We start from the raw sequence: 27,860 nt of genomic DNA, 5'->3' as shown, positions 1-27,860 counted from the left end.
TGTTGACTTGGACTTTCTAAATGACAGGCTGTTTAACCGAGTTGAGTGCTACAGTGCAGAATTTAAAGAGTTTAGCTCTTGCTCGGGCGGCAGATCTTCCACTGCGCCCCCTGCTATATGCGAGTGGAACTGCAGCCGCGGTCGCAGGAGTTTATTATTATATTATGAAGCGTGGCGACGGGGAGAGAACAGCGGACACAACTCTCACCGAGGGTACTCTCTCTCTCTCTCTCTCTCTCTCTCTCTCTCTCTCTCTCACACACACACACACACACACTGAGGGTGCACCATCTCTCTCTGTCCTCACAGTTTAGTTCTCTGTTTTTATATAAACCATATTTGACTTCAGTAGAGTTTTTAGTTTTTTTAGTAGAGTTGCAACCTGCTCTACCACCTGAGCCACAGCCGCCCAAAAATCTTCAGGGCTACAGCCCCCAATGCCCAGGCCAGGTTTTGCCCCTGGGATCAGAGCTAGAAACTTGTGATGGTGGGAAATGTAAAGTGTAGCAGAAGTAATGAGCGTGTGTAATAGAGACGAGACTGTGCTGACTGCAGGGTGAAGTGATGTTTTGGTGCTTGTTTGTATTTAGACCCAGTACAGACCCAGCTCTCTGCAGTAGATGTTTCTTTGCTGGATCCAGGCTTGATGTCTGATGTGGATGGAGTCCATGTCACACAGACTGACAGCGCTGTCCCTCAGGTACTCACCAAACCACAATCACAGAAATAACATTGTGTTCATAAGATCTAGTTAATGACAACACATGTTGTGTTGCTTTTAACACAATCGGTGTGTTAGTACGTTTAACCCCTGTGTGTTAGTACATTTCCACACAAAGATGTGTTAAAAAATAACACAAAAATAACAGAGATCTGCTGTTTATACGTTTTCCACTACAATTATCCTAAAATGCAATTTGTATATATATATGCTAAAATTCTACTAAATGCTCATAAATTAAACAAACAATTGTATGAAATTCAGGTGACTTTTATTAAAATCTTTTAAACATTTGACAGGTGTAAGAATTGGAGTTGATGCATTTTCTTACAAATGTCCCTGCCATCTGGGAAGACAAGAGTCCCGCTCCCTTCCATCTGAAAAGCTGTAAAAGAGCAAAAGGAGTGTTAGTTATTTGTTAGCTATAAAATATGGACAAGTGCCTTTGGGCTTTAACAGAGAAATTGCGTTACAGAATCCCAAATTGTGTAATTTTGGAAATGTGACCCCCAGTCTCCTAATGAACAAAATGGTGCTGTAGATTCACCAGGAAAATCTAGCAAACTTGTGAATATTTATTTTCAGTCCAAACTAGATAAGGCAAAGAGACAAGGTCATAAACTAGAACAAGGTCAAAACCACAATAAACAAACACGGTATTTTGGTAACGACAGAGACAGAAGGCAACTGAGCATATACTTTGCCAAGACTTAGTGTTCAAACAGTCTCTTTTATGTGTGGTGTAATTGTTTGTGAGATTGGATGCAGCTGTGCATGTTTAGAATGAAGGTGAGTGTTCTGGGAATTGTGGCCATGGCGTCCATGTTTGTAGGCCGCAGCACAGGATGGGAAATGTAGTCACTGGTGAGCTGTGATATGACACTGAAAAAAAAGTTGCCGCATTCAATACTTATTTCCCCCACTGTAAGTTAGTTTGATTGTCTAAAATTTGAACCGTGTAATTTATAATGGATTAAAAAGTGCCTCCTGGCACAATTGTATCCTCCTGAGACCCAAGGGAAAAAAGTGTCATCTGATTTTTTGTTTTGTTTTGTCTTATTTCCTACCTATTTTGGGTTAAAAACATTCTACAATTTAGACTACAATTTAGAATTATTTTATTTAAAATTTGACGTCATGTCCACCGGAGAATACATGGCAAGGGATCTGAGACCATTCCTCCATACAGAATCTCTCCAGATCCTTCAAATTTCAAGGTTCACGCTGGTGGACTCTTCTCTTCAGTTCACCCCACAGGTTTTCTATTTGTCATGATTCTGGGATGGTCATGGCAGGACCTTGATTTTGTGGTCAGTAAACCATTATTGTTGATTTTGATGTATGTTTTGGATCTGCTGGAAGATCCAACCATGGCCCATTTTAAGCTTTCTGGTTGAAGCAGTTAGGTTCTCATTTAATGTATGTTGATATTTGATAGAGTCCATGATGCCATGTATCCTAACAAAATGTCCAGGTCATCTGGCAGAAAAACAGCCCCAAAACATTAAAGAGCCTCCACCATATTTAACTGTGGGCATGAGGAACTTTTCCATATGGCTACCTCTCTGTGTGCTGTGTGTGTGATTTTTTTGGCCACTTGAACCATCCTCTTCACAGTGTGTTGAGACAATATAGACAAACGTCCAATCCCAGGTTGATTCATTACATTTCCAGTTGACTGGAACTTCTTAATTATTGCCCTGATGGTGGAAATGGCCATTTTCAATGCTTGTGCTATATTCATATAGCCACTTCCCATTTTGTGAAACTCAACAACCTTTTGCCGCACATCACAGCTATATTCCTGGGTCTTACCCATTGTTATGAATGACTATGGGGATTTGGCCTGTATGGTACCTCATATTTATACCCCTGTGAAACAGGAAATCTTGGTTGAACAATTTCTTTTTCCATGTCACCCAGGTGTATTTAAAAAATGAAAAATATCAATAGGAATATACTTAAAATATATTTTTCTCATATTCATTGGGGTGCTAATGATTGTTACACATCTATATTTAACAAATATTGTTTTTGATAAACCTGTGTTTTGTTTGCAATTGTTTATCAATGAGAGCAGAGTATTTTTGTGAATTTCTTTTAACAAAAGATGAAAAGGTTAAACAATAAAGACAATTTTTTACCAATAAATTTTTCAATAAAGACAATTTTTTTCAAATGTATACCAAGGGGGCCAGTATTAGTGGAGGGCACTATAAGTATGTATTGCTAGCTGTATAAACAAGTAGTCTGTGAGGTTAGTAATTAGATGCTACCTGCTCTCCTGTACAGCTTTTCCCCTGGTTTAAACTTGTTCATGTCTCCTGGTTCACTGAGATTAATGAAGTTATAAACTGTTTACTGTAATTACTTAACAATATTATATCTTTTACTTCCTTATTACATTATAGTGTCAGCAATTCTGCACAACTGTACAGATTTCATAAGTATATAACTCCTATTCAGTAAGCATTAGCTAGTGAAACAGCTAGAAATAAGTGCAGATGTTAAACCTTAAATAGTTGACATTCTGCCTGAAATTAGCCTCCAACACACTACAGTAATCCTGTTTAATAAAAAAACGAATAAAAAAAAAAAACGCTTATATTTGCTTAAATTGCGGAAATGTTTTTTGTAGCTTATGAATGTTTTATTGGATGTTTTGATTAAATCCTCAGTTGGCTGTGGGAATATCAAGTCTTCCATGATATAAGCATTTTAAATATTTGAATTGAAGCGTTTGACACGTCTGAGGGAGGAAATTAAGTTTAATTTTCCAGGACTAGGCTAGACTAGACTGAATACCAGAAACACCCTTTCATAAAAATGTCAAGACATTCAGCTGCATCTGGAAACCTTTTACATTTTTACAAACACCTGATCCCATTTTGCTGCAGTCCAGCAGGTGTCTGTGATGCTGAAACTTATGTGGCAGTTGATGTTTAGATATTCTCTGGACACCTTTTGTCTTTGACACCTGTCCTCATTACATCTCAGGCTATTTACAGAACTGACGAGTCTCCAAAAGTGTTTGTTCATTGTTCTTTAGTACTGTTCTGTCTCCCTGAGTTCTTTGTCAGACCTCAAATTGTCTGAATGCATGTGTAAAAGTAAATAAAGCCGAAAGTATTTGGACGTTGCGTTTTCAGGAGTCTCTTAGCGAGGCTGGGGAGAAGAATCAGAAGGTGGAGGTGTCCAGTGCTCCGGTGCACAGCAAGAGGTCCAACCTGGAGGACAGAGTGAGGGAGCTGGAGGAACTGCTTTGTGAGGCACACAGAGAGTGTGAGAGAAAAACCAAGGTGAGTGAGAAAAGCCTCACATTAAACAGTACTTTTTAAAATATTATGAGTAACAAACAATATGGCAAACATTAAGAAAAGAAAATATCTGCACACTCACTTGTGTTTGGAGCCTGAGGGGTATGAGCAGTGACGGCTGGACCTGATATTAGTTATGAGGATAAAATTTCATCTCAAAGACATCAAAACACTTTTCTAAAATCAGGTCAACATTAGCAGTGTCGACCATTTTACACCAGAACACAGCTAAGCTGCTAGCTGAAGAAGGAAGTCATAGCTAGCTGTCATGTAACGGGATTGGAGACAGACAAGCTTTTATTAAAGAGACAGGCAGACAAATCCAAAACGTAGAGCAATATCACAGGTGAGGGGTCAGGCGATTGGCAAACAACATAAACTAGGCTTAGACGAGAATCTAGAAACGTGAGGACAAAACAGGATCAAAACCATGAAACACGGAACAAGAATCAAAAGGCTCGGTACGGGTCTAGCAATAAACACACAGAAACACAATACTTTGCACAGAACAAAGACACACAGGGGTTTAAATATACAAACTAATCAAAGAGGGAAACGAGAACAGCTGAGACATTAGGAAGGAACCAATTACATAACAGGGGCGGGGACAGGACAGAAATCAAAACAAAAACACAGGTGTCAATAGTAAACACAGTAAAAGACAACCCGGAAGCGTGCGCTGTTGCGCATCAGGCAGTTCATGCGTGCTGAATGTTCCGGCACTCAGTGCGAGGGGAAATCCCTGATACTAGCTAGCTAGACTTATAAACAACACATTTCAGAACTGAACACAAATAATGAAACAGAACTTCATACTTATAGTTTATTTACAATATTTATAAATGACACCTACTGCAGCTGTAAGTTATTCCATGTGGAGCTGATATATGTAAGTCTGAGATGTCAATACCAGACATGCTAATCCATGCTTTCATCCATCCATCTTGTATACCGCTTTTCAGGGTCACGGGGAAACCTGGAGCCTATCCCAGGGAGCATATGGAACAAGGCGGGGTACACCCTGGACAGGGTGCCAATCCATCACACAATCACATACACATTCACACACTATGGACAAGCCAATCAGCCTACCATGCATGTCTTTGGAGTGGGGGAGGAAAACCCCAGTCCAAAGGGGAGGAAACCGGAATACCGGGAGGAAACCCCCGCAGCACATGCAAACTCCACACACACAGGGCCACGGTGTGAATCGAACCCCCGACCCTGGAGGTGTTAGGCGAACATACTAACCACTAAGCCACCGTGCGCCCCCTTTAACTCTTTCATTCAAACTAAAAACAGCAAACCTATGATGTCACTTCTGTTATGATCTGCTTTTGTCTGTGTTTTATTCAGACGTAATGTGTTTCCCATATGACTGTAGCAAGGGTGTAAAAATAATAAATGTACAGCTGAGTCATATTTATTGGCACCTCTGCACAAACCATAACAACCAAATATGTTAGCCTTAATTACATCACAGCATCTGTTTAATACCCAGTTTTAACAAGGGGAACTGAAGAGCCTCGTTGTAGATTTGAACATCTAGCTCATTTGTTATTACTGCTGCTCTGGTATATGCAGACAACATTTTAATCCATCTTGTTAAATTAGGAACAAAACTGTGTAAAACGCCAAACAAGACTCGACTCAGCCCTGTCCCACTCCTTCTCAGCATCCAGGGAAAGAGCAATAAACTGGGTTATGGTCTGATCTGTTTAACCGTATTAGATTTCTTCTCTTGTTATCAGTAGAGGAACAGTTCTGCACAAACCCAGCCTGGTCTTGCTCTATGATGTTTGGTGGTATCTTCTCAACACGTGTTACTAGTTAGTTAGTTAGTTACAGTTACATTTATATAGCACTTTTCTAGATACTCAAAGCGCTTTACATACAGTAGTCTGGGAGGGGAATCATACCACCACTAATGTGTAGCATCCACCTGGATGATGCAACAGCAACCATAGTGCGCCAGAACGCCCACCACACACCAGCTATTAGTGGAGAGAAGAGAGTGATGTAGCCGATTCAGAGATGGAGATTATTAGAGGGCCGTGATAGAGAAGGGCCGATGGGGGAATTTCGCCAGGACACCAGGGTTATACCCCTACTCTTTTAGGATAAGTGTCCAGGGATTTTTAATGACCACACACATTGTACAAAATGTGCTAGTTCTGAAACGAATATGAATAAGGTTTTTCCATGCAAAACATTAGAAAAACGCAAAAACAACTAGTCTGAATCTGAATTTTGTGTATCGTTATAACCCTATGTGTTTTAGGAGTGTGAGCGGGAGCAGGAGGCTCACAATATAATGAAGTTACAGTACGATGAGATGAAGGAAACATCACATAATGCGGCGTCACTAAAGGTATTCTTTTCTAAATCTGTGTGTGTGTGTATATTCTTTTTAGTCTGGATTTGTGGAAATTTTGTTCTTTGTCCACAAAAGATTTTAAGAAGTTCTGATGAGCAGTGAGTTATATAAAATAAAGCTTTGCTTTTTGAACTTCCAGGTCTCTCTGGCTGAAACTGAAAGGAAATATGAGCAGGTGATGGAGTCCAATGCTCAGCTGAAGAATGAGAACTCTGACCTGGTGTCAGAGGTGAACACACTGCAAGACTCATTGCAGGATTTGGGCATCCTGCTCTCTGAGACACACACGGAGTGTGCTGAGGCAGTGAGGGTAAATGAGAAAATCCTTTGCTTTAAACAGTTCCGTTAGTAACAATGTGAGGACTTATTCGTGGTGCATTAAGAATTACTTCACAGGCTTTATGTACTACAATAAAATAAACATCACACTTTTAATGAAAAATGCTAGTTTTGTTATTAAATAGAAGTGACCAATTTTTCATGTGAATTTTAACCACTAAAGTTTGAACTTCTCATTCACCATGGCGGTGTTTTAGTCATATGAGTCGGAGCTGAACCTTCGCAAATATGTGCAGTCCGAGTACGATAAGAGGGAGGAAAACTGTAATAAGAAAATCAGCACACTAAGGGTAAGTTTTTCTTCTCATGAAACCCCAAACTTTATTTTGTGCGTGTGTGTGTGTGTGTGTGGCCATTGTTTGTTAGTCATGTTTTCGGGACATTTTGGTTTTGTCCACAGAACATTTCAATCTGTTCTGTTAAGTGAGGAGTCGAGTCCTCAAGTGTCTGTGTGTGTGTAGAAGTAAATAAAGAAAACTAGCTATGACTGTTGCACTTCCAGGTCACGCTTGTTGCAGCTGATAGGCAATACGAGCAGGCGATGGAGTCCATTGCTCAGCTGGAGAAGGAGAACTCCAAGCTGATGTCCGACGTGAAGACACTGCAAGACTCGATGCTGGAGTTGGACGAAGAGCTATCTGTGACCCGGATAAGGTGTAATGAGATAATAAGAGTAAGTATAAAAAAATCCTTTCATTAAGCAGTTTGTTTAGAAATAATACTCATGATGCTCATGCTGCATGAGGAGTTACACCACAGGCTATATGGAGCTGAATAAAATATTTTAATATTGTATTTCTAGTCTTAGATGCTAATTTTTAATTTAATGGAACTGGTGTATTGCAAATATGAACATATATCACTCACATTTTAACCTCTTTTCAATTCATGGGTGTGTTTTAGGAGTGTGAGGGAAAAACCTGGGAGTTGGGCATGCTGCAGTCTGATTGCAATGAGATGAAGGAAACTTTACTAAAGGTAAGATTTACTTATTATGAAACCAATAAGCCATAATCCAGTCTGAGCAATACTGAATAATGAGCAATTCCCCCAATGTTTAACTTCATATCTGAGCTTCTGGGCTTTTATTAAAACAGAGACTCATGAATTCACATGTCAGCATTCACCTAAGTAAAGTGGGTCGTGGAGGGAAAACCCTGTTATTCAGTGATGGGAGTGAGGAACTGGAGGCATGCTTCACAGAGACCCTTTTTGATGTTTACTTATTTCTTCTCTGCATGCTTATCAGCATGAATAAATACGAGCTGCACTTAACTGATCAAGCAGTGTTAAGTTGATCCGATTGGGTTAATTGTTTTGATTGAAAAGTTTTGATAATGTAGTTATTTATCTGGCAAAACATTCAGATTTTTTTGGTACTAGAGCTTAATTTAATCTTATTCTAAACTTTTAAACTTTTGAGGCTTAACTTGTTTGTCAAACAAAAAGTCACTTAAGTGCCAAAAAGTCACTTAAGTCCTCAGTTTCTACTTGACCAAATTCACAATACTTTAAAGTTACTACTTTCTTACTGAAGTGATGCAGCCCATTTGGCACTATAGTTTAAACCTCTTTTGCTTCATGGCTGTGTTTTAGGAGTGTGAGAAAGAGCCGGAGATTCACCGTATGCTGCTGTCACAAAACGATGAGTTGAAGAAGTTGTTAAATCAGAAGGAGGAGCTACTTAAGGTTAGCTCTGTCATAAAACCAGGCCTGCTATTGTGAGCTGTGTGTGGAGAAATATCTACCGTGACCCAGAAGAGTAAATAGTAGCAAAAGTTTAATACATAGGATAAATTAATCTTTTACATGTATTTATTTGCCTGAAGCTTAAATCTAAAAGAAGAGACAGTCCAAACATAGTGATATGAAAGTATCATAAAGCTAAGTAATTGACCATATAAAATGCAGGATAATGGTAGAAAGAGGAGAGAGAGGCAGAACTAAACACATAAGTGTAGCTACAAGTCCTCAGCTAATACTCAGGAGTGCTACAAATACTCTATAATAATCAGTCACTGAAACTATGAATGATTCAAAAATAGGAATGTGGGGTTGGCGGTGTTTGTTCTTTCTTGTATAGTCATGTTCTGTGGGACATTTTCTCCTTTGTCCACAAAACATTTCAGTTATGAGTTGAGTCCTCAAAAGTGTACAAATGTGTGTGTAGACGTAAATAAAGACAACACGCTTTGGTTGTTGAACTTACAGGTCTCTCTGGCTGAAGCTGAGAGGAAATGTGAGCAGGCGATGGAGCACAATGCTCAGCTGGAGAATGAGAACTCCAACCTGATGTCCCAGGTGAATACACTGCAAGGTTCAGTTCAGCAGCTGGAGGAAGAGGTCTCTGAGACACACAGGAAGTGTGAAGAGATAAAGAGAGTAAGCATTAAACAGGTCCTTTAGAATTTATATAAGTAGTTGAACAAAAAAAGATGTCTAGTTTAAGACGGTAGGAATATTAAGCAGTCCAGTTTAAACCTCTTTGGTCTCATGGCTGTATTTTAGGAGTATGAGCGGGAGGCACAGTTCAAAGAGATGAGGGCAACTTTAGAACAGTGCAATGTGTTACTAAAGGTAAGTTGGCTGCTTGCACATTGACTACTGGTTATGTCTCATATCCCATATCAGCATTCTGTACACACACATATAGGTAAGGTACATATTTGGCCAAAGAAGAATGTTAAATTTATAGCGGCTCAGAGAGAGCGCATTTGCTCTGCACCCTCCGTGTGTTCTTAATTTGCCATCACAATTCCACAATTCATAAGCATTCAATACAAATGAAAGTATATACAGTCCACAACAAAAAGACAAATGTAGTTTTATTCTTTAAAAGAGCTTAATTTTTTTCTTATCTTGTTTTATACACTTTTTTTTTAGTTATTATTAAAAAGTGGCTGGCCTTTTATTTTTGTCGTGAACTGTACAGCAGTGTATGCATGGTCTTACCTTTATTCATCTGTCATTGCTCACATCATCAAATCCCAAAAACACCTCCCTCACTTCACAGGCCACCTCACTTTTAGCCACATAACGCAAAATGACAGAGATCTGGACTTTGTTTGTGACATCCGTTGTCTCGTCTACTTCTACAGCAACAAATAGGGCTGCATTAATCTAATTTTTTATATAATTTCTAATCACATCACTTATTGCTTCAGTTAAATCGTTCTGAATTCTGTTTGATAAGCCAGAAAACACAGTGAATGTCTCCAAATGTCTAGCTAACCTATCATCTTTCTCAGCAAAAGCATGTAATAGTTCTACATAGTTGCCACAATTAGAAGAGGTCGTACTCTCATCGTTAGCACGAAATGCTAATTGCTGTTTGGCTAGGAAGCAAGTTGCATTAATGAGGTCTTTTAAAATTTAAAACCTTTACCCTAGCATTGTGGACGCTAATATTTAGTCTCTGCTGTTCGTTCAAAGCCAAATCTATCCTTGCACTTCCAAAAGTTTTTAAAGCAATTTGGCTTTGAATGAGAGTAGTTGAAGTTCATGTCTGCTGAGGCTTCTTGGTATATTTTTCAAGTCACAAAATCCCGCTGTAGTCCAGACATTGTCACTCGTTGAGAACAAAAGGCAGGGAAAGCAGAAAAGGCGGTTTCTCGTAGCACAACCACACCGCCAGTCTTTTCGGGTGTACCTCTCCGTTTGAAAAGAGCGTGTTATCTTCTGTCCTGTCGTTTGAAGCAAATCTTTTAGCTCCAGCATTGGTCTTCCATTATTTATCAATTCCAGTTTTGATTGAAAGTCCAGTTCTGAGAAATGTTTTAGGTTATATATATATTATCTTCCATTTTTGCAGTCAGGGCAAAAAATAAAAATAAACAGACTGATGCGGTGCACTTGACTTTCTCTACTTGACTTTTTTAGCTAGCATATTACCCACAATGCCATTTTTCTGTAATACGTGAAGAAGAACAATAGCAGAACAAGCCCGTATGCTCACACACGCCCCCTTCAGTGAGGCAGAGGTACTGCCTGCCTCCCCTCCCCTCCTTATGTCAGATCAGCAAGACTAATATGTTATACACATACGTGAAATACATGACCTAGAGTATGGAATGTGATGACATATAATAAAAGTGTGTACAAACATTACAGTGATGACGTACAGAGAGATCAATTGCACGTGCTCAAGTTGAGCAAAAAAAAAAAAAGAGCAGCTCAGTCCAGTTTGTAAGGGATTGCACAATCTGAGAGAAGGCTCAGCTCGTCGCTGTCTTTCGCGTCTTTCCCCCATATTTGAACAGTAAAATACACAAATTCAGCGATACTGACTATAAAAATCATTGGAATGATTGGGATCATGCAACAATTGCATTTCTATCACAGATCAGTGGACAAATATTTATTAATTTTTTTAATCATTATTTGTTTTTTACATTTCATGATGACACAACCTCCCCTGCCTTCCCTTCCTCCCCTGACCGCACGTCACTGACAAAACTCTACCACCAGGATCCTGCAGGGAACCAGGAAATGTGAACATATTACTCCTGTTCTGGAGCCCTTGCACAGGCTCCCGGTCAGGTTCCGTGTCGATTTTAAGATCATGATGGTGACATACAAAACATTACATGGCTTGGCTCCTCAGTACTTATCAAGATTATTAATTCCTTACACCCCAAATCGCAGACTGCGCTCCTCACAGTGTAATCTGTTAACTATTCCACAAACACGCTTAAAATGTACAGGTGACGGTGCTTTTTCCGTCTATGCTCCTTCACTTTGGACCTCTCTTCCTCCTGAACTCAGGGAAGCTCAGACCTTTGGTATTTTTAAAGCTCAACTTAAGACACTTTTTAAAACTTGCATTTCACTGCCGATGTCTTCTTTTATATTTTATCATTATTATTATTAACGTTGTTGTTCTTATTAACTTTTATATGTTTTATTTTTCTGTGTACTGCTTATTTTGTGTACAGCACTTTGAGAAGCTGCTTTTAAAGGCACTTTATAAAATAAAGTTTATTATTATTATTATTATTATTATTATTATTATTAAACCTCTTCTGAATCATGGCTGTGTTTCAGGAGTGTGCGCGAGAGAGGGAAGCTCACAGTGTCCTGAAGTTGCAGCACTCTCAAGTGACTTTAACACACACTGAGGAGTCACTAAAGGTATGTTTTTCTTCTCATGTTACCACGACTGCTATTGTGGTGTGTGCGTGTGTGTGTGTTCCTTATTGTTTAGTCACCTATTTAGGGTCATTTAGTGTTTTGTCCAAAAAAATAAATGGTGACAAAAAAACAAAATTTTGAGTTCTCAAAAGTGTCCGAGTGTGTGTGTGTGTGTGTAGATGTAAATAATGCCAACATGTTTTGATTGTTGAACTTGAAGGTATCTTTAGCTGAAGCCGAGAGGAAATATGAGCAGGTAAAGGAGACCAACACTCGTGTGGAGAATGAGAAGTCGGTTCTGGTGTCCAAGGTGAACCAACTGCAAGACACAGTGCGGGGGTTGACTACACTGCTCGCTCAGACATACAAGAAGTGTACTAAGGCACTGAGTGTAAGTGAGAAAATACTTGCATTAAGCAGTTCCTTTACTAATAATTTGAAGACTCCTGATGATCTTGCTGTCTGATGAGTTACACCACAGGCTATATGTACTTCAGCAAAATAAAACTGTATTTCTAGATTAAAATACTATTTTTTATTGAATAGAGGTGGTGTACTGTAGATGTGAACATTAAGTAATATAGTTTGAACCTTTTTTTGCACCATGGTTGTGTTTTAGGTATGTGCCATAGCGAAAGGCGTTGCTGATTTTGTGGAGTCCGAGGCCACAAAGCGGGTGACGTTTTTAATTCAGACAAAAAAATCACTTGAGGTACGCTTTTCTTGTAATGAACTCACAACTATTACTATGTATTAGTGTTTATTCTTGTCAACTTTTCGGGGACATTGTTTTTTGTCAACAAAAAATTTTATGCTGTTAACACAAGTGATGCCTTGAGTCCTCAAAAGTGTCTGAGTATGTGTGTGTAGAAGTAAATAAAGTATGCAAACTTTGGTTGTTGAACTTCCAGGTCGCGCTGGCTGAAGCTGAGCAGAAATTTGAGAGGGCAAAGGTGGAAATTACTCAGCTGGAAAATAATAAGGCTGAAATAGAATCTAATATACGTACATTGCTAGACATGGCGAGTGACTCAGCGGAACAGCTTTGTGAGACCAGGAGAAGGTGTGATGAGGTCACAAGGGTAAGTGAAATAAATCCTTGCATTCAACAGTTCCTTTAGAAATAATGTGAGGACTTGTGATGATCATGTTGCACAATGAGTCACACCACAGGCTATAAGTATTTGAACAAATTAAAATGGTATTTTTAGTTTAAGATGCTAGATTTTATTGAATAGAAGTGGTGCATAGCAGATGTGAACATTAAGCACTCAAGTCTGAACTTCTTTTGCTCCCTGGCTGTGTTTTAGGAGTGTGCGCAAAAAACTCGGGATTTGAGGAAGCTAGAGTCCAAGTGGAATTTGTTGAATGAAACTGTACTAAAGGTAAGTTTTGTATTTTAAGAAGTTATATTTAGTTTGATATTTTTTTTTATGAAAAACTTTTTGTAAAATTCATAAGCCAAAATCCAGTCTGAGCGCTTAACACTGAACAATGATCTCTCCATTTTTTATGTCTATATTTTTTATTTGGTGTTGGAGCTCTTTTAGATACTGGACCTCATTTAGAACTTTTTTAAGAAAAAAAAAGTGTCTCCTTTTACATTTAATGAAGCAAGCAATTTAGCACTGAAGTTTGAACCTCTTCTACACCATTGCTGTGATTTAGGATTATGAGGCAGGGTGTGTAGCTCACGGTGTCCTGAGGGTACAGTACAATGAGCTGAAGGAACAGCATGAGGAGTTACTAAAGGTAAGATTTTTCCTCTCACTAAATCATGACTTCTGTAGTACACTGTGTGTCAGTTATGTGGCAGAAAAGTGAATATAAAACCTCTGGGCAATTCACATACATATATTTAGAAGCAAATATTCAAGCTTCAAAAGGACTGCTGTAGTGAACTGTGTGAGGACTCTTCATATTCGTGCTACATGATAAGTTGTACTACAGGCTGAACAGACCTGGTGACTTTTTTGTTTTCCCTCATTTTAACACTATAATAATGAGCTTGTGGTTGCACATACTAAAACAAGTGTTATTTACAAAAAGTACATATCTAAAGAGTGGAAATAATGCACCTCAGTTTGGACCTTTCCACATCTGATGCACCTCATGAACAACTCTGTAATTAGCTGACACTGATGTACCAATATTGTTAAACTGGAAAACTTTAGCAGGCCGAGAAATAAAATAAAATTTTACTACAAACCCTAGTGTATGTTGGTAGAAAAGAAGCCTATTTTATCAGAATGTTTAATACTTATTGTAGATGTTAACATTAAACACTAAAGTTTACCTTTACTGCTCCATGACTGTGTTTTAGGAGTGTGAGAGAGAGAGGGAGGCCCATAGTGTCCTGAAGTCTCAGTATGATCAGATGAAGGAAACTTCAATGCAATCAAATGCTCAGCTGGAGAACGAGAAATCAGACCTGATGTACCACGTGCATAAACTGGGAGGCAGAGTGCAGCAGCTGGAGGAACTGCTGTATGAGGCAGACATGACCTGTGGTGCTATAAAGCAGGTTAGTGAGAAAATCCTTACATTAAGCAGTTTTGTCTGAACTAAATGTGAGGACCCGTGATGTTCATGCATGAATTATTCGTACTAGTCATTGCTGTTATCAGTGTCATATGATGTGCAACAGAAACACTTGGTAAATCTGGCTGTGGTAGACTAGTTTGACCAGTAACAGAAGCCACACTACAACATCTCTGTAAAACGTCATCACAGAAGTTTGCCCCACCCTAGATTGCAACAACAAGAAAAGCATTGGGTCTAACCTGGCCATACCATTGTAATAGGTCTGGGTACACCGCTACAGATTATATGCTGAAGAAAGATCTATGGTAGACCTGCGATTAAATAAAATACTTTCTGCTTAGGTCATCAATTAGCACAATCTACACTTGTGCAAAAACAAAAATGGACCCTTGTTATAATGGTAGTGATATTATGCCAATAGAAATTACTCTTTACACATCAAAGTTGATTATTTTTGGAGCTGTTCGCCCTCGTAGAATGTTGAGAACACGGATGCCAATTCCCCTGCCAAGTCAACTTTATGTAATAAGGCTACAGGAAGCTGTAACTACGCTACGATTTTTCTGTGCTCCGACCGTTTTTGTTTCTTTCATGATAAAATTCAAATGAGCCATCAGAGACTGTTGCACCCTGGTTGGCATGAGGAAGTTGAGAACTCAGGAGGTAGGCTTAGAGAGAGTGAATTTATTTAATTTGGGTATTTTTACTTTACATGTGTTTCAGCAAGACAGCCTTATAAACTAAAGGAAAATACTTGTAATGTAAACAAAAACGTAAAATTCACAAATTCTACATGACCAAAATTCACTCTACTTTGAAGTTATTCCTTCTTCATTGAAGTGAAGCAGCTAGTTTAGCACCAAGTTAAAAATGTCTTTTGCTCCATGACTGTGTTTTAGGAGTGTAAGCGTGAGCGGGAAACTCACAGTGACCTGAAGTTGTCGTATGATGAAATGAAGGAAACTCAATCACACAACAAGGAGTCACTAAGAGTAATCTTTTCAACTTCTTCTTCTCATGTAATTATGACTGCTATTGTGAACTGTCTGTGTTGATCCTCGTTCAGTCATGTTGTGAAGACATTTGGTCCTGTGTCCGCAAAACATTTCAGGCTGATCTGATGAGTGACGAATCAAGTCCACAACAGTGTCTGAATGTGTGTGGGGTATAGAAGTAAATAAAGCCAGTTTTTGAACTTCCAGGTCACTGTGGCTGAAGCTGAAGGGAAATATGGGCCAGCGATCAAGTCCAGTGCTCAGCTGGACAGTGAGAAGTCTGACCTGATGTCCCAGGTGAACACACCGTGAAGCTCAGTGCAGCAGCTGGAGGAAGAGGGTTTGTGGTTCGATTCCCACTTCTGCCCTGTGTGTGCGCAGAGCTTGCATGTTCTTCCCATGCTTTAGGGTCTTCCTCTGGGTACTCCGGTTTCCTCTCCCAGTCCATAAACATGCATTGTAGGCTGATTGGCATTTCCAAATTGTCTGTAGTGTGAGAATGAGTGTGCGAGTGTGTGGGATTGTGCACTGCGATGGGTTAGCACCCCGTCCAGGGTGTCCCCCACCTTGTGCCCCAAGTCCTCTGGGATAGGCTCCAGGCTCCCTGTGACCCTATGTAGGATAAGTGGTACAGAAAATGGATGAAGTGGGGGGGCAGAAAGGAAAAAGAAAAAAAAGAGAGAATACCTGTATATTAGTTAAACGAATTAATTAAAGAAGAACAGTTAACATCGGGATAGAAGAAAGATTTATTCATGAATTTCATGGAATTTTGATAAACCTTTTTAAAAGTGTGATTACCCATTTGTCAAGGTCTATTGACATACCTGGACAGTAAAATCTTTTGGATTTAGCATCTTTAGGGTTTTTTTCTCCACAACGTGCACCAATGCTGCTGGCATGAAATGCCATAAAACATCCTCTGCACCACAGATAACCATTTTTAGTTCAAATAAGTTACCTTTATATCTGCTGTAGTACAACTGATAATCTGCAAGATAAAATACGGTATTAATTAAAGCATCAAGCATGTATATATAACGTGACATCCTCTTGTACAAATAGAGAATAATTCTTTTCCCAGTTAGAACTGTTTCAACCTGCCTGTCTTAATTGATTCCCTAATTGAAAAGAAAAAACAGACAGACAATCTCTCCCTCTGTCTCGCTCTCTTTTTCATAATTTACTGAATAATTTTGTCTAATTATCTTTTATTTTAAACCGTATTTCTTTCAAGGTCACACAACCCTTTGATGTTGGGGAACTTTTGCTGATGGATCTAATTGGGAAACTTTTTCTCACAGACCGTGACCATCAGTACATATGCATAATGATTGATTACTTAACCGAATGGCCACAGGCTTATCCACTTCGATGTGTATGCAGAAGTCACACACTGCATTATTATTTATTTATTTTTTAATCAGTTTGAGGCACCAAAGTGCATACTCGCTGACCAAGGAAGGGAGTGTATTAATCAGGTAAGTTAAAGCTGTACCATACCATATAGTAATAACATATACAGGTGGTAAATGGTGCACCATATATATATTTTTTTCTATAAATCTACTATAATTAAAAATAACATGATTGTAATAACAATTTAACCAGAGTTTGTGCCCGTCGTATCATCCCCAGGCTAATTGTCTTGTCAAAAGCATGAATGGGACAATACAGAGGTGCTAAATATTGTGTATATATCCAGTTTTATATAAAGGTACTTAAAAGGTATACTATGTAACTTTTTTTTTGTTCAAAATAAATGAAATTTAAATAATGCACATCATAAATCCATCTTACAAACCGTGTTTTTGTCTTACTCTGATTCACTAAGTTAAACCTATTATAAGTATTTACATGTTAGACCCGTCGAGATGGATTTTGCAGGAAATTGCGTACATACGTCATTCGCCCGTGCGTGTCTTGTCATATCCACAAACAGAAAAGTAGCTTCCAACTGTAATCTCATACCCAGTCCCCGATACTGACTTTCTTGAATGTACTGGTTCTGTCAGCGTTACCTTTTATTCCCAACATTGACCAACAGACGGAGGTGAAATAGTCACGTGACCGAGGAAGAACGCGTGCGACCTCCAAGCCCTTTTATATTAAACACAACCTAGAAGATCAAACTTTATAAAGCAGAGTTTGTGTAGCATGAGCACGACAGTGATGCGGTCGCGACTTGCTTAAAAGGTTTAATTTAAGTTCATTGTCATTATATGGTGTATTTGCGCGCTTGCAGTGTAAATTTTGTGGTTTATTATAACGGAAGTGACGTGTTAGGAACGAGCCCGCGTTGCTGATCAAGCGCAGTGTAGATGCGCAATAGGAGCATGAGTAAGATCTGTAATGTCTAATTGAAACATTATGATCAAAAGTAAACACAAGTAAAACAACATGTCTAAAGGCAGCGAGTAACAAACCACAAGGTGCAATGAAAGGGTGTTTTTATTATTAACTTAGGACTGTAGTTTAATTCTGTGCTTTTTGTGCATCCATAAAAAATATGCATAAATACTATACACACACACACACACACACACACACACACACAGTATCTCCCAAAAGTGAGTACACCCCTCACATTATTGTAAATATTTGATTATATCTTTTCATGTGACAACACTGAAGAAATGATACTTTGCTACAATGTAAAGTAGTGAGTGTACAGCTTGTGTAACAGTGTAAATTTGCACACAGCCATTAATGTCTAAACCGCTGGTTTAATTAATGTCTAAACCAAATATTGTTTTTTTATCTTATTTATTTAGTTTATATTATGTACAAGTACTTATGCATTATTTTTTATGGATTCACAAAAAGCACTGAATTAAACTACTGTCCTAAATTAATAATATATATTCTTGTGTGTGTTGGGTTCTTTTCTGTTTTGGACAAACAAGTTGTGTAAAGTTTTAGACTGCATTTATATTTGTAACACTCGGTTTGTGGATTTTATGTTAAATAAACTAACAAACAAACAAACAAAAAAGGTACTGAACATTGCTATCTGATTAATCGACTAATCGAAGAAGAGAATAATAATCGGCCAACTAATCGATTAGTTGTAGCCCTAAAAATAAGCATGACATTGCCATTTTTCCTGAGTTGGATGTTGTATACTGAATATGTGGTCTGATGCTGTGGCTCTCAAATTTGGGCCAGCAGTTTTTTTATTTATTTATTTATTTATTTATTTTTTTACCTGGATGACGTGGCGGTTCACTGGCCATGTTTGCCACAGGACTTTGATCTCATCAACTCATCAAGGACAAAGCATTCTGGTTGTATGGGAAAATATTTCACTACAAAGCCTCCCACATGCATCTTTACCTATCTGTACTCTAGACCGGCCTTGACCAGTACATGAGCACACAGAGTTTACATACAGACATGTGCAGCCACTGGAGTGGTTTGTAACTTCCACAATGTACTGGGCTTCACACTGAGTCCAGGTTTATATCACACGTACTTAGGCCACCTGCCAACTTGTACCCTTCCCAGGAATGGTGACATGGTGCATTTCTCTAGTGTGTTTCCTGTGTGCTTGTGTGGCTGCCAATGTGTATGCTGTCTAAATGTGTGTTAGTCCATCTACGTGCATGCACTTACCTTTGTTTATGTGAGACAGTGTATGTTTGGCTGAAATCATATCTATAGTGTTTTTATTTGTCATAGCAATTCCTTTTGGGAGGATGCCACAGTCTGAGAAGCTGAAGCTGAGCTGAAGCTCAGAGCAGAGCTGGAGATGCCTGAGAAAGAAGGGAGAGAGAGAGACACAGCTGGATTACTGGAAGACTCTGGCCAGCCAAATCTATATGGCCTATCTTAAACAGTTCCACCTGAACAAGGCTGTCATGTATCAGGGGAGGAACTCTGGACTCCAGTTCTCAGCAGCCACTGCACCACACTCATTAATCACATGACCACCTGTATTCACTTCCTGGTTAACAAGCATGCTTATATATAGCCACTGTTTGCACTGCTTCCTTGTCTCAAGTTGTCGTACTATGCTATTGTCTATGCTGCTGTGTTTGGTTTTTTCCACAGTGTTTCGTCTTGTTTATTTTGATAGCGTGAATCACCTTTATTAATAGGCACAGTTCCAAAGAGGATCAAACGTTTTCTTGTTCAAATATGGGTTTTTTTTTTTGTAAAAAATTTCCAATGGATGTACTTGTTTTTTCACTTGATTGTATGTATTCATGAAACATGTGTATATATATATATATATATATATTGCATTTTCCACACTGTTCCAACTTTTTTGGAATTGGGGTTGCATATCAATGTCCACTTACATCAGAGTCAATCTAACCTTTGTGTATACACATGTTGCCTTCAACTTTCATTGTGCTGTAGTTGCACAAAATGGTGAACCAAGGCATCATTCAATATAGGTGTGGTTACCATGACAACCAGATAACGTGCCTATTCACCACAGTGCCATATTCAGGTTTTTTTTTTTAACTCCTTGTTTGACCAGGGTTTATTCTCAGACTACAGAGGTACATGTTTTTAGTTTTTTAGCTTAGCTGTTTGATGCTAGCATTGACCACTTACCATGCGATTTACTTGTTTAGTGTGATGTTGGGCTACCGAGACTGTGTGCATGGGTGGTGTGCTGCTCACTCTCAGTGCGGTGTGCCGTCAAGGCTCCCATCTGTGTAGCATGGCAGTTTAACGTAGCCCCGATCGGAGCGCCAGTTGTTGCTGTCACAACTATTAAAGAAGCTATCATGATTTTAGTATGTGCCATCGTGAGTATTATATCATCGGATCACGGTAGGTAAATCGTTTAGTTCTATTATTCCAGCTAAATGATCTAGCATGCTTTCCAAATTGAGGTTGTAACACCTGTTCGTTGTTTTTAGGGTCCTCAATTTTGCATGTGTTAAGGCAGGCAGAGTGAGGTGTGTTTGTTTCGGTATAGCTCACTTGCGGAGAAACGTTGCTTTATTTTGCTGTTTTGGGCTGCTTTGCATTGTTTTTCTTTGTTTTGCTTTGTGTTGGTTACTGTCACTAAGCCCAGTTTCTCAAATTCATCTGTGTTTAGTCTTTATCAATTGTGCTGATACCGCTATGCAGTAACAGTGGTTTTGGCCAGTCTTGGAAAACTTGCTACCAGTAATCATTTTGAGCTCTGTGTTATCTTTGTGTTTTTGTGACAGTTGTTCTTGTTTTGTCTTTTAAAAAATTTTTTTTTTATTCTTTTGTTTGCCTGCTTTGAGCATATTGTAATTGATTTTTCTTGTGTTTTTATTATTGCTGTGTTTATTTGCAGTGAATTTTGTGGGTATGATTCTGATTGGTGGGGTTCTTTTCCCTTTTGTATAGCTGGTGCTGTCATACTAGCTTGCTCTTCATACAGGAAGCCTCAGTCCTCCTATGATTATTGTTAAATTCTTCTTGTGACCGTTTTATTTGACCAATGCCTGCCTGTGTTGGTTGTTGTTTATTTATTTATTTTTTAATAATTCTTGGCCAGTCTTTTTAATAAAATAAATTTTTGTATGGAAACCCATGCCTGTTGCCTGTTCTAAGTGGCTTGTATTTGTGCGCCTTTGTTTTCCCTGATTTCTAGGGGTGACGTACTTTCTACAAATGAGCCACTTGCTACACTACCAAGACTGAAGGGCCTCCAAAGAAGAAATGGACCCCCTCTATGACACTATTCTGCCAGGTGACTGAACTGTCTAATGCTATGCAGGGCATTCAGGCTTTATTGGCAATGTAGTTTACTACTGCCAGTCAGAATGTGAATGAAGGAATGAAAGCATCCGTATCTGCCTCCTCATTGCCTTGATGTGAACCGGCAGCTAATTTTTCCAGGGAGGAACTGGACACATTATCTCTAGCAGCCTCAGATTCATTGATTACTGATGGGAAGAGACCTTACATTCTCAGTCTCAACACACTCATAATGATGAGGGTTCAGTCCTTCAAGGTATTGGGTCTTCAGTAGTGTTCTTGCTGCAGGATACAATCAAAATGGCCCTAGTTAGCTTAAATAAACTTCCTCCTGTGTTGGGCATTTCAAACCTCTTGCATCATTCAACTGCTGGAGGACTTTCAGATACCTAGCTGTCCTGATTTTACTGAAGTAGTCTTCAGTGCATTTTGCTCAGCCCCATCATCCAGGCCAGATCGTGTACCATGCACACTGGCAGCAATGGCGGAAGCCCAGGATAAGGGGCTTGGTAACGTGCCTCCTATAGAGCCATGTATTTCTTCCCTGGTACCTCTGGATGAAGCCCTGAAACAGGAACTGTGCTACCCTAACCCGGAATGCAGGCGTACTTATGACTTATTAGTCCATATTTATAGCACTTTGTCAGGGTTGAGTCATATGGGAAATTCAATAGCCCATCTGTTGCTGGCACTCCATTCTACGCTGACTACTGCACCATCAGATAACACTACATCAGAGCTGTTTGATGTTTCTATGAAGGCCTTGGGATTGATAACATTCTCCATTGGAATGGCTCTTGGGCTTATTATGCAAGCCAGGCAGCAGGTGTGGCTTGCCCAGTCCAAGCTTCCAGAAGCATGCCATAACAACCTTTGCAAGTGCCTGGTCAAGTTTTTGGTCTGGCTGCTCAGGAGGCTCTGGAATGCAGAGCATGGGCAGTGGAATCCCAATCTCAGCATATTGAGCGCAGTGTGAACTACCCTGGCTTGGTTGCACACCAGATGCCTTTTCGTCTTTCAACTTCGCAACAGTATAGACAGGGGCAGTCTTACAGTCCTCTTCAGCAGGCTGCTCGACCTGGCTCATCATCAAGAGAGGTACCCTGCTCTCATTTTAGGCCACCAACCTAGAGATAATGCAAATGTTCCCTGCTTACACTAGGGGTTCAGGGTCTGTGATGGTCCACAGTTCAACCTCTCAGTTACATCATTGGAGAGGTATTGCAGACACCAAGTGGCTCCTCGACACACTCGGGAAGGGCTGTTGTCTTCAGTTCTGTCACAGACCCCAGTGAGCATCCAAGTTTGTCCAACAGTTGCTCAGGACCCTTGTCAGGCCCTTTCCCTATCAGTGGAGGTATGAAAGAGAAGGGTGCGATAGAGTCAGTAGACCCCCGGACAAATCCTGGGATTCCACTCAAAATATTTCCTTTTTCGGGAGAAAGATGGGAGCTTCAGGTCCATCCTGTACTTCAGATACTTAAATAAGCCTCAAGCATCTTCCTTTCCACATGTTACAGATGGTAGATGTCCGACATACTATCGAACCTGGAATGTGGTTCAACTTAGTGGATTGAAGAACGCGTACTTTCATATTCCCATAGTCTTGCACCACAGAAGGTGCCTTCAGTTCAGGACAAAACATATCAGTTCAGAGTCCTACCATTTGTTCTCTCTTTATTCCCAGGTCTTCTCACGGTGCGTTCAGGTGGCACTGGAACCTCTTCTGTGGGAGGGCATGCAGATTTCTCCTGTATTTGGACGATTGGCTGTTGTGTGCAAGATCACCTCAGCATGCTGCCAACAACAAAGCATCTGTTACATCATGGCACCGCCTTGGGTCTGAATATAAACCTACAGAAGAGCTCTCTCACACCACACCAGTCAGTGTGCTTCCTGGGTATGCATTTGGACTCAAGGCAGGCCTTGGGGAAGACCTTAGCAAGGTTCCAGGTTCATTGCAAGCTGCCCTTTATCTGCTTCCTAGGGCACGCAGGCCTTCTCACAGTGGTCTCATCAGTCATTTAACTAGGACTTTTTTACATCTTCACCCATTCCAATGCTGGTTGATAGCCAGACCGTTGTCACGGTTCACAATCGACGTGCTCTGGTTCGAGTCTCGACCAATTGCACCACCTCCCTGAGACTCTGGATAAGGGAGAAGTTCATACAAAGAGGCATACCTATAGGGCCACCCCAGCACACAGGGAGGTGGTAACCATAGACACTTCCCTCAGCGGTTGGGGAGGACTTTGGCAAGACTGAGGCATACGGGGCAGTTGTACCCCACAGCTAAATGCATCTCACTCCTTCTGGAGTTGCAGGTAGTACTTTCACCCTGAGACATTTCAGGCAGGAACTCTCAGAAAGACACATTCTGATGAGGATGGACAACACCACAGTGGTGTTTTTAATCAATCACCAGGGTGGTACAAGGTCCCTACCCTGTCTCTGGTTGATACGAGTGCTTCTGTGGTGGGCAAGAAAACACTTCCTGTCAGTCAGAGCAAGCACATATTCCTGACCACTGCAACACTGTGGCAGATTCTCTCTCCCATGCGGGGCCCAAGCCAGGGATGTCTGCACAGGGAGGGTGTCCAGACAATCTGGAGGACTTATGTAACAGCAGCCATGGAAATTTTTTGTCAGCAAGGCAATGGCATACTGCCCGGTGTGGTTCTCAATGCAGGAGGAACAGGGTTCGCTGGGCCAGGATGTCCTGTCCACAAATGGCCAGACCTCCTTCTCTATGCCTTTCCCCCTATTACACTCCTCTGGTCCATTCTGAAGCATGCATAGGAGAAGCATCACAGGCTCATTCTAGTGGCCCCCTGTTGGCCAGTGATGTCTTGGTTCAGCCTTCTATCAACTCTCACAACTGGTCCACCTCAGCCACTGTTAGCTTGGAACAGAGTGCTGTGGCATCCTGCCACATGGATAGATTGAATCATAGATTGCATAGATTGAATCTATGCATCTGGCCCCTGGGGTTGAGAGGACGCTCTCTGTGTTCAGCGTGAGTGAACAACACTATCATGAGTGCTAGGGCCCCTTCAACACATCTCGCTTTTGCCAGTAAATGGAAACTGTTTGTTCATGGTGTACAGATCAAACTCTTAACCCAGCTGACTTCCAACTGACTGTTGGAATTCCTGCAGTACTTATTGACACTGGTTGTTCCCCAGCCACTCTTAAGGTGTTTGTGGAAGCTCTGTCATCCCATCGGGATCCTTTGGGGCAGGTGTTGATTGGTGCAAATAGGCTAGTGGTGACTTTTCTTAAGGGAGCTATGCATCTTAAGCAACCAGTACAGATAGTGTATACCCAGTGGGATTTGTGGGTGGTGTTAGACAGTTTGTGTTTGTGTTCAGCACCCTATGAGCCGATTGAGCAAGCAGGTATTAGGAGTTTGTCTATTAAGACTGCTTTCCTTTTGTCCATAACATCGACCAGGAGGGTCGGCAAGTTGCATACTCTCTCAGTGAGTCCACAGTGTCTCAAGTGGGGGCCAGAGGATAATTAAGTTACACTTTGGGTATTGTCAGCTCAGTTTTCAAATCAGCCTATTCAGCTGGCAGCATTTCCAGAGGATGAGGCCTTCCAGGTAGCCTTAATGCGGCCCCTATTACTTTGGTTAGCTCCGCTGTATTACCAGACAACACAGGTTGTGTTCCATATGATTTGGCTGTGTTCGTCTTCCACCAAGTACCGACCGTCTTTGGTGGTCTGGAATAGTGAAATAGAATGCTGTTTACTGGCGTAACCATGGTTCTAGGAATGGTGGAAGACCGCAATCCTGGTCACTCAGATTGCAAGAATGACTAGGAACCCAACTGTGACATAGGTGGAAACTGATATAGCTTCCGACCCGTCATCGGTCAAAGTCACATGTCACTGAATCAATACGAGATTCTCAATGTGATGCGCGAGATGTGACTCCTTCCACCATGTATTGACCATCTTTGGCGGTCTTCCACCATTCATAGAACCAAGATTATGCCAGTAAACAGCGTTTTCTCTGTGCTTAATGAGAATTACTCATGGTAACTGCTACCCAAAAAACTATGTCAAAATATCATTATGTTTTATACAAATAAATTCATATTCCAATATGTGATCTTATTGCCATGTGTGATACAAATATCTAACACCATCACAAACTACAAATCTATCGTGTTGACCTAGACAAAGTTGACTTAGATCTTGCTATATTTTTAATGTCAACATCTTCAAAATTGTAACTGTTTGTTAACAAAATGCAATTTAGGTGGAGGAAATGAGGAAATACTGTTTAGTAAATATGGCAGTTTATTAAATATGCCCAGACTTCGGTTGATTGACACATGGCCTTATCAGTGTATGTTCTGTCAAACGTAGGAGTAGTGCATTTTTTTTTTGACCAATTGCAAAAGCCAGTGACTCATGTTAAGGCAGGACAGCAAAGAATAGGGGAGAAGAGATGATGGCATGTTATCAAGGTTGACTTAGTTTATTTGATGGCCATGGAAAATACTTGTTTTTCATAGGCAGGCAGTGTCTGTTATTGTTTTATAATAGGAAACCACTAATGTAGATGCAGTCAAAATTGTAAGAGTTTTGAATCAGTGCTCCTGCAACTATGTAATCATGTTGGAATGTAACCATGACAATGAGCATAAATAACAGTTTAAGCTAGGCCTATATTCAGGGGTGGATTCTCTTACATATAAATCTCTAGCCAGAGCAACTGTTCCACTTGTTTATTGTTCTAGCTGGACAGAGTGACAGAGGCACAAAATGTAACTGTCATCGGTCTGAAGAATGGATGGATGAATGTAGATTGAGCCAAGTCCTGGCTTAATATTTAATACCCTATAGAGAAAAGCAGCAGTAACTAGCTTTAACTTGCGTATTCCACACCTCAATAAAGAGTGTGCTACAATGAATGTGTTAGAAAGGGGAGCTGAGGTATCACCAGCTTTCTGAGAAATATAAGGGCAGAAAAAAGTGTGTGATGCGATGGGCCCCAACAACTGTGCTAGCATCATGTTTCTGAATAAATAGCAGAGTCACCTGTCTAGGATGAAATCTAGCTTGACACAGACGCATTTGTCGGCACTCTCACAGTGTTCCCTGTGTGTGTGTGTGTGTGTGTGTGTGTGTGTGTGTGTGTGACATTTGATGTTGGATTATCGCATCTCTATTACCTTGTTCTGCAAGACCCGTAGATTCTTCTGGTGTGAAGGTACATGGTATTTAGCCAAACCATGGAGTAAATGCAAACTACATTTTATTCTTTGTATTGCATTATATTTAGTTGATCATCACTGTACTGGTCTAATCCAGTTGTGATTGTAGAGCCTTTACAAAAGTGACTCCTTGCACTAAACTGCCAGGATCATATAAATCAGTCCATCATAAATATTTCCGACTATAAACCCTTCATTCATATAACATAGAAATGAGGTACTTTGACCCAGAGGCATTACAAGCCCTTGGTTTAGTGAGTAAACGGAATGTTTGACCTCTACACTGGCCATTTCCCAATAAGAGTTCCTGATGAGATACAGTGTTAGGAATGTGGATATGGGACATTCTTAGCATATCACTATGATCTACTAACAGATAGCAGGCTTGCCCACATGCTGATAATTTACAGGATGAATACAGAGGGCCCTTTAAGGTCAACTATTTCTTTTAATAACAAGGTCTTTCGCAGGTCTAATTTTGGTGGCTGTTAACATTAATGAATTTGGGTTTATTATTTATACTGCTAAAGGTTCACTCTCAATTTTTCATTGTTTATGAAAACAATAAATAAATGTGTGTTAGGGTTAGATTTACATTTTTACTTAAATTTGAAAGTCAATTATGATATGGAAACATTATGCATGTAATTATAAACCCAACTAATCAAGCATTTTAAAAAAGAATGTGTGTAGCAATGAGTGTCTATTTGTCCTAATATGGAAAATTAGAATTAGGTTACACTGGCATGTAGGCTACATTAATTAATTCAGTTCATTAATTCACTTAATTCAGCTCATTAATTCAGTTAATTCATTACTCAGGCTTCAAAGAATTCTGCATCTTATTATCATGTGCCATAATGAATGGAATGGTACAAAAATTGTGTGCATATTTCATCAAATATTTCAATAGTTGTACCAAAAGTTCATAGTGCATGCAAACCTCAAAGCAACACAGCAAAAAAAAACCCAAACCTGTTTGTACGTCCCCACATCCAACCAAAGCTTGCTCATGGTGTATTCTTATGTATTGGCTGTATTAGCCAGGCTCACGGTGGGTGATATTTAATCCATGAGGGCCTGCCAGCTCATTCCTCAGGACAAACGCTTGACTATATCTGCTACAGCACATAAAAGGTTCCATTGTCTCAGCAGCTCGTTGTTCTGGTCTCAAATCAGGTGGTCATCTACTTGACAGCACCCAGGTAACCAATAATAATAATAATAATAATAATAATAATAATAGCAGTTACTTGTGTAGCATCTTCAAACCTAAAGAGGCTTTACAAATGCTTTTAAAGTTGACTTAAGCCAGTTTAACATTCAGAATTTAATTAAAAATGGAATGTTGAATTTGTGGAGCACATTTCATTTGTTATAATTATTTCTCCCTTTCTGTGTGCTAAAAAGTGTCATCATGTCAGGGTAAGTATCACTGGTTTTCCTTTTGATTCATTTTACTTGCCTGGTTTACATCAAATAGGCATTGTTTCTTGTTTTGTGGGAAAATTGTAA

General features: G+C 39.9%; 2 protein-coding genes across 4 annotated transcripts; one reads left to right on the top strand and one right to left on the bottom strand.

Annotated features, from left to right (window-relative positions):
• LOC108280150 (myosin heavy chain, striated muscle) lies at window positions 1-15,763 on the top strand. Its single transcript, XM_017494931.3, has 20 exons — window positions 1-213; window positions 591-700; window positions 3,871-4,020; window positions 6,320-6,409; window positions 6,555-6,725; window positions 6,952-7,044; window positions 7,257-7,427; window positions 7,658-7,732; window positions 8,351-8,443; window positions 8,966-9,136; window positions 9,263-9,331; window positions 11,798-11,884; window positions 12,105-12,275; window positions 12,504-12,596; window positions 12,796-12,966; window positions 13,195-13,269; window positions 13,553-13,636; window positions 14,208-14,408; window positions 15,328-15,420; window positions 15,631-15,763. Exons 1-20 carry the CDS (start codon window positions 21-23, stop codon window positions 15,733-15,735), a joined length of 2,466 nt encoding a protein of 821 aa, XP_017350420.1. The 5' UTR covers window positions 1-20; the 3' UTR covers window positions 15,736-15,763.
• Window positions 15,093-27,527, bottom strand: LOC124629228 (uncharacterized). Of its 3 annotated transcripts, XM_047162271.2 has the most exons (4): window positions 27,321-27,527; window positions 19,039-19,178; window positions 16,251-16,414; window positions 15,093-16,035 (listed from the first exon to the last, which is right to left on the bottom strand). In XM_047162271.2, the coding sequence occupies exons 1-4, from the start codon at window positions 27,338-27,340 to the stop codon at window positions 15,739-15,741; spliced, it is 621 nt and encodes a 206-aa protein (XP_047018227.1). In that variant the 5' UTR covers window positions 27,341-27,527; the 3' UTR covers window positions 15,093-15,738. The 3 variants fall into 3 exon arrangements, 1 of the variants encoding a protein (XP_047018227.1); XR_006984155.2 differs by lacking the exons at window positions 19,039-19,178; window positions 27,321-27,527 and adding an exon at window positions 17,323-17,721; XR_006984154.2 differs by lacking the exons at window positions 19,039-19,178; window positions 27,321-27,527 and adding an exon at window positions 17,327-17,699.
• Between the last annotated feature and the right edge of the window lie 333 nt (window positions 27,528-27,860).

Source organism: Ictalurus punctatus, chromosome 19, assembly GCF_001660625.3.
Source record: "Ictalurus punctatus breed USDA103 chromosome 19, Coco_2.0, whole genome shotgun sequence".
NCBI lineage: Eukaryota > Metazoa > Chordata > Actinopteri > Siluriformes > Ictaluridae > Ictalurus > Ictalurus punctatus.
The sequence above is the reverse complement of the archived record's forward strand: the minus strand, read 5'-3'. Positions and strand labels throughout refer to the sequence as shown.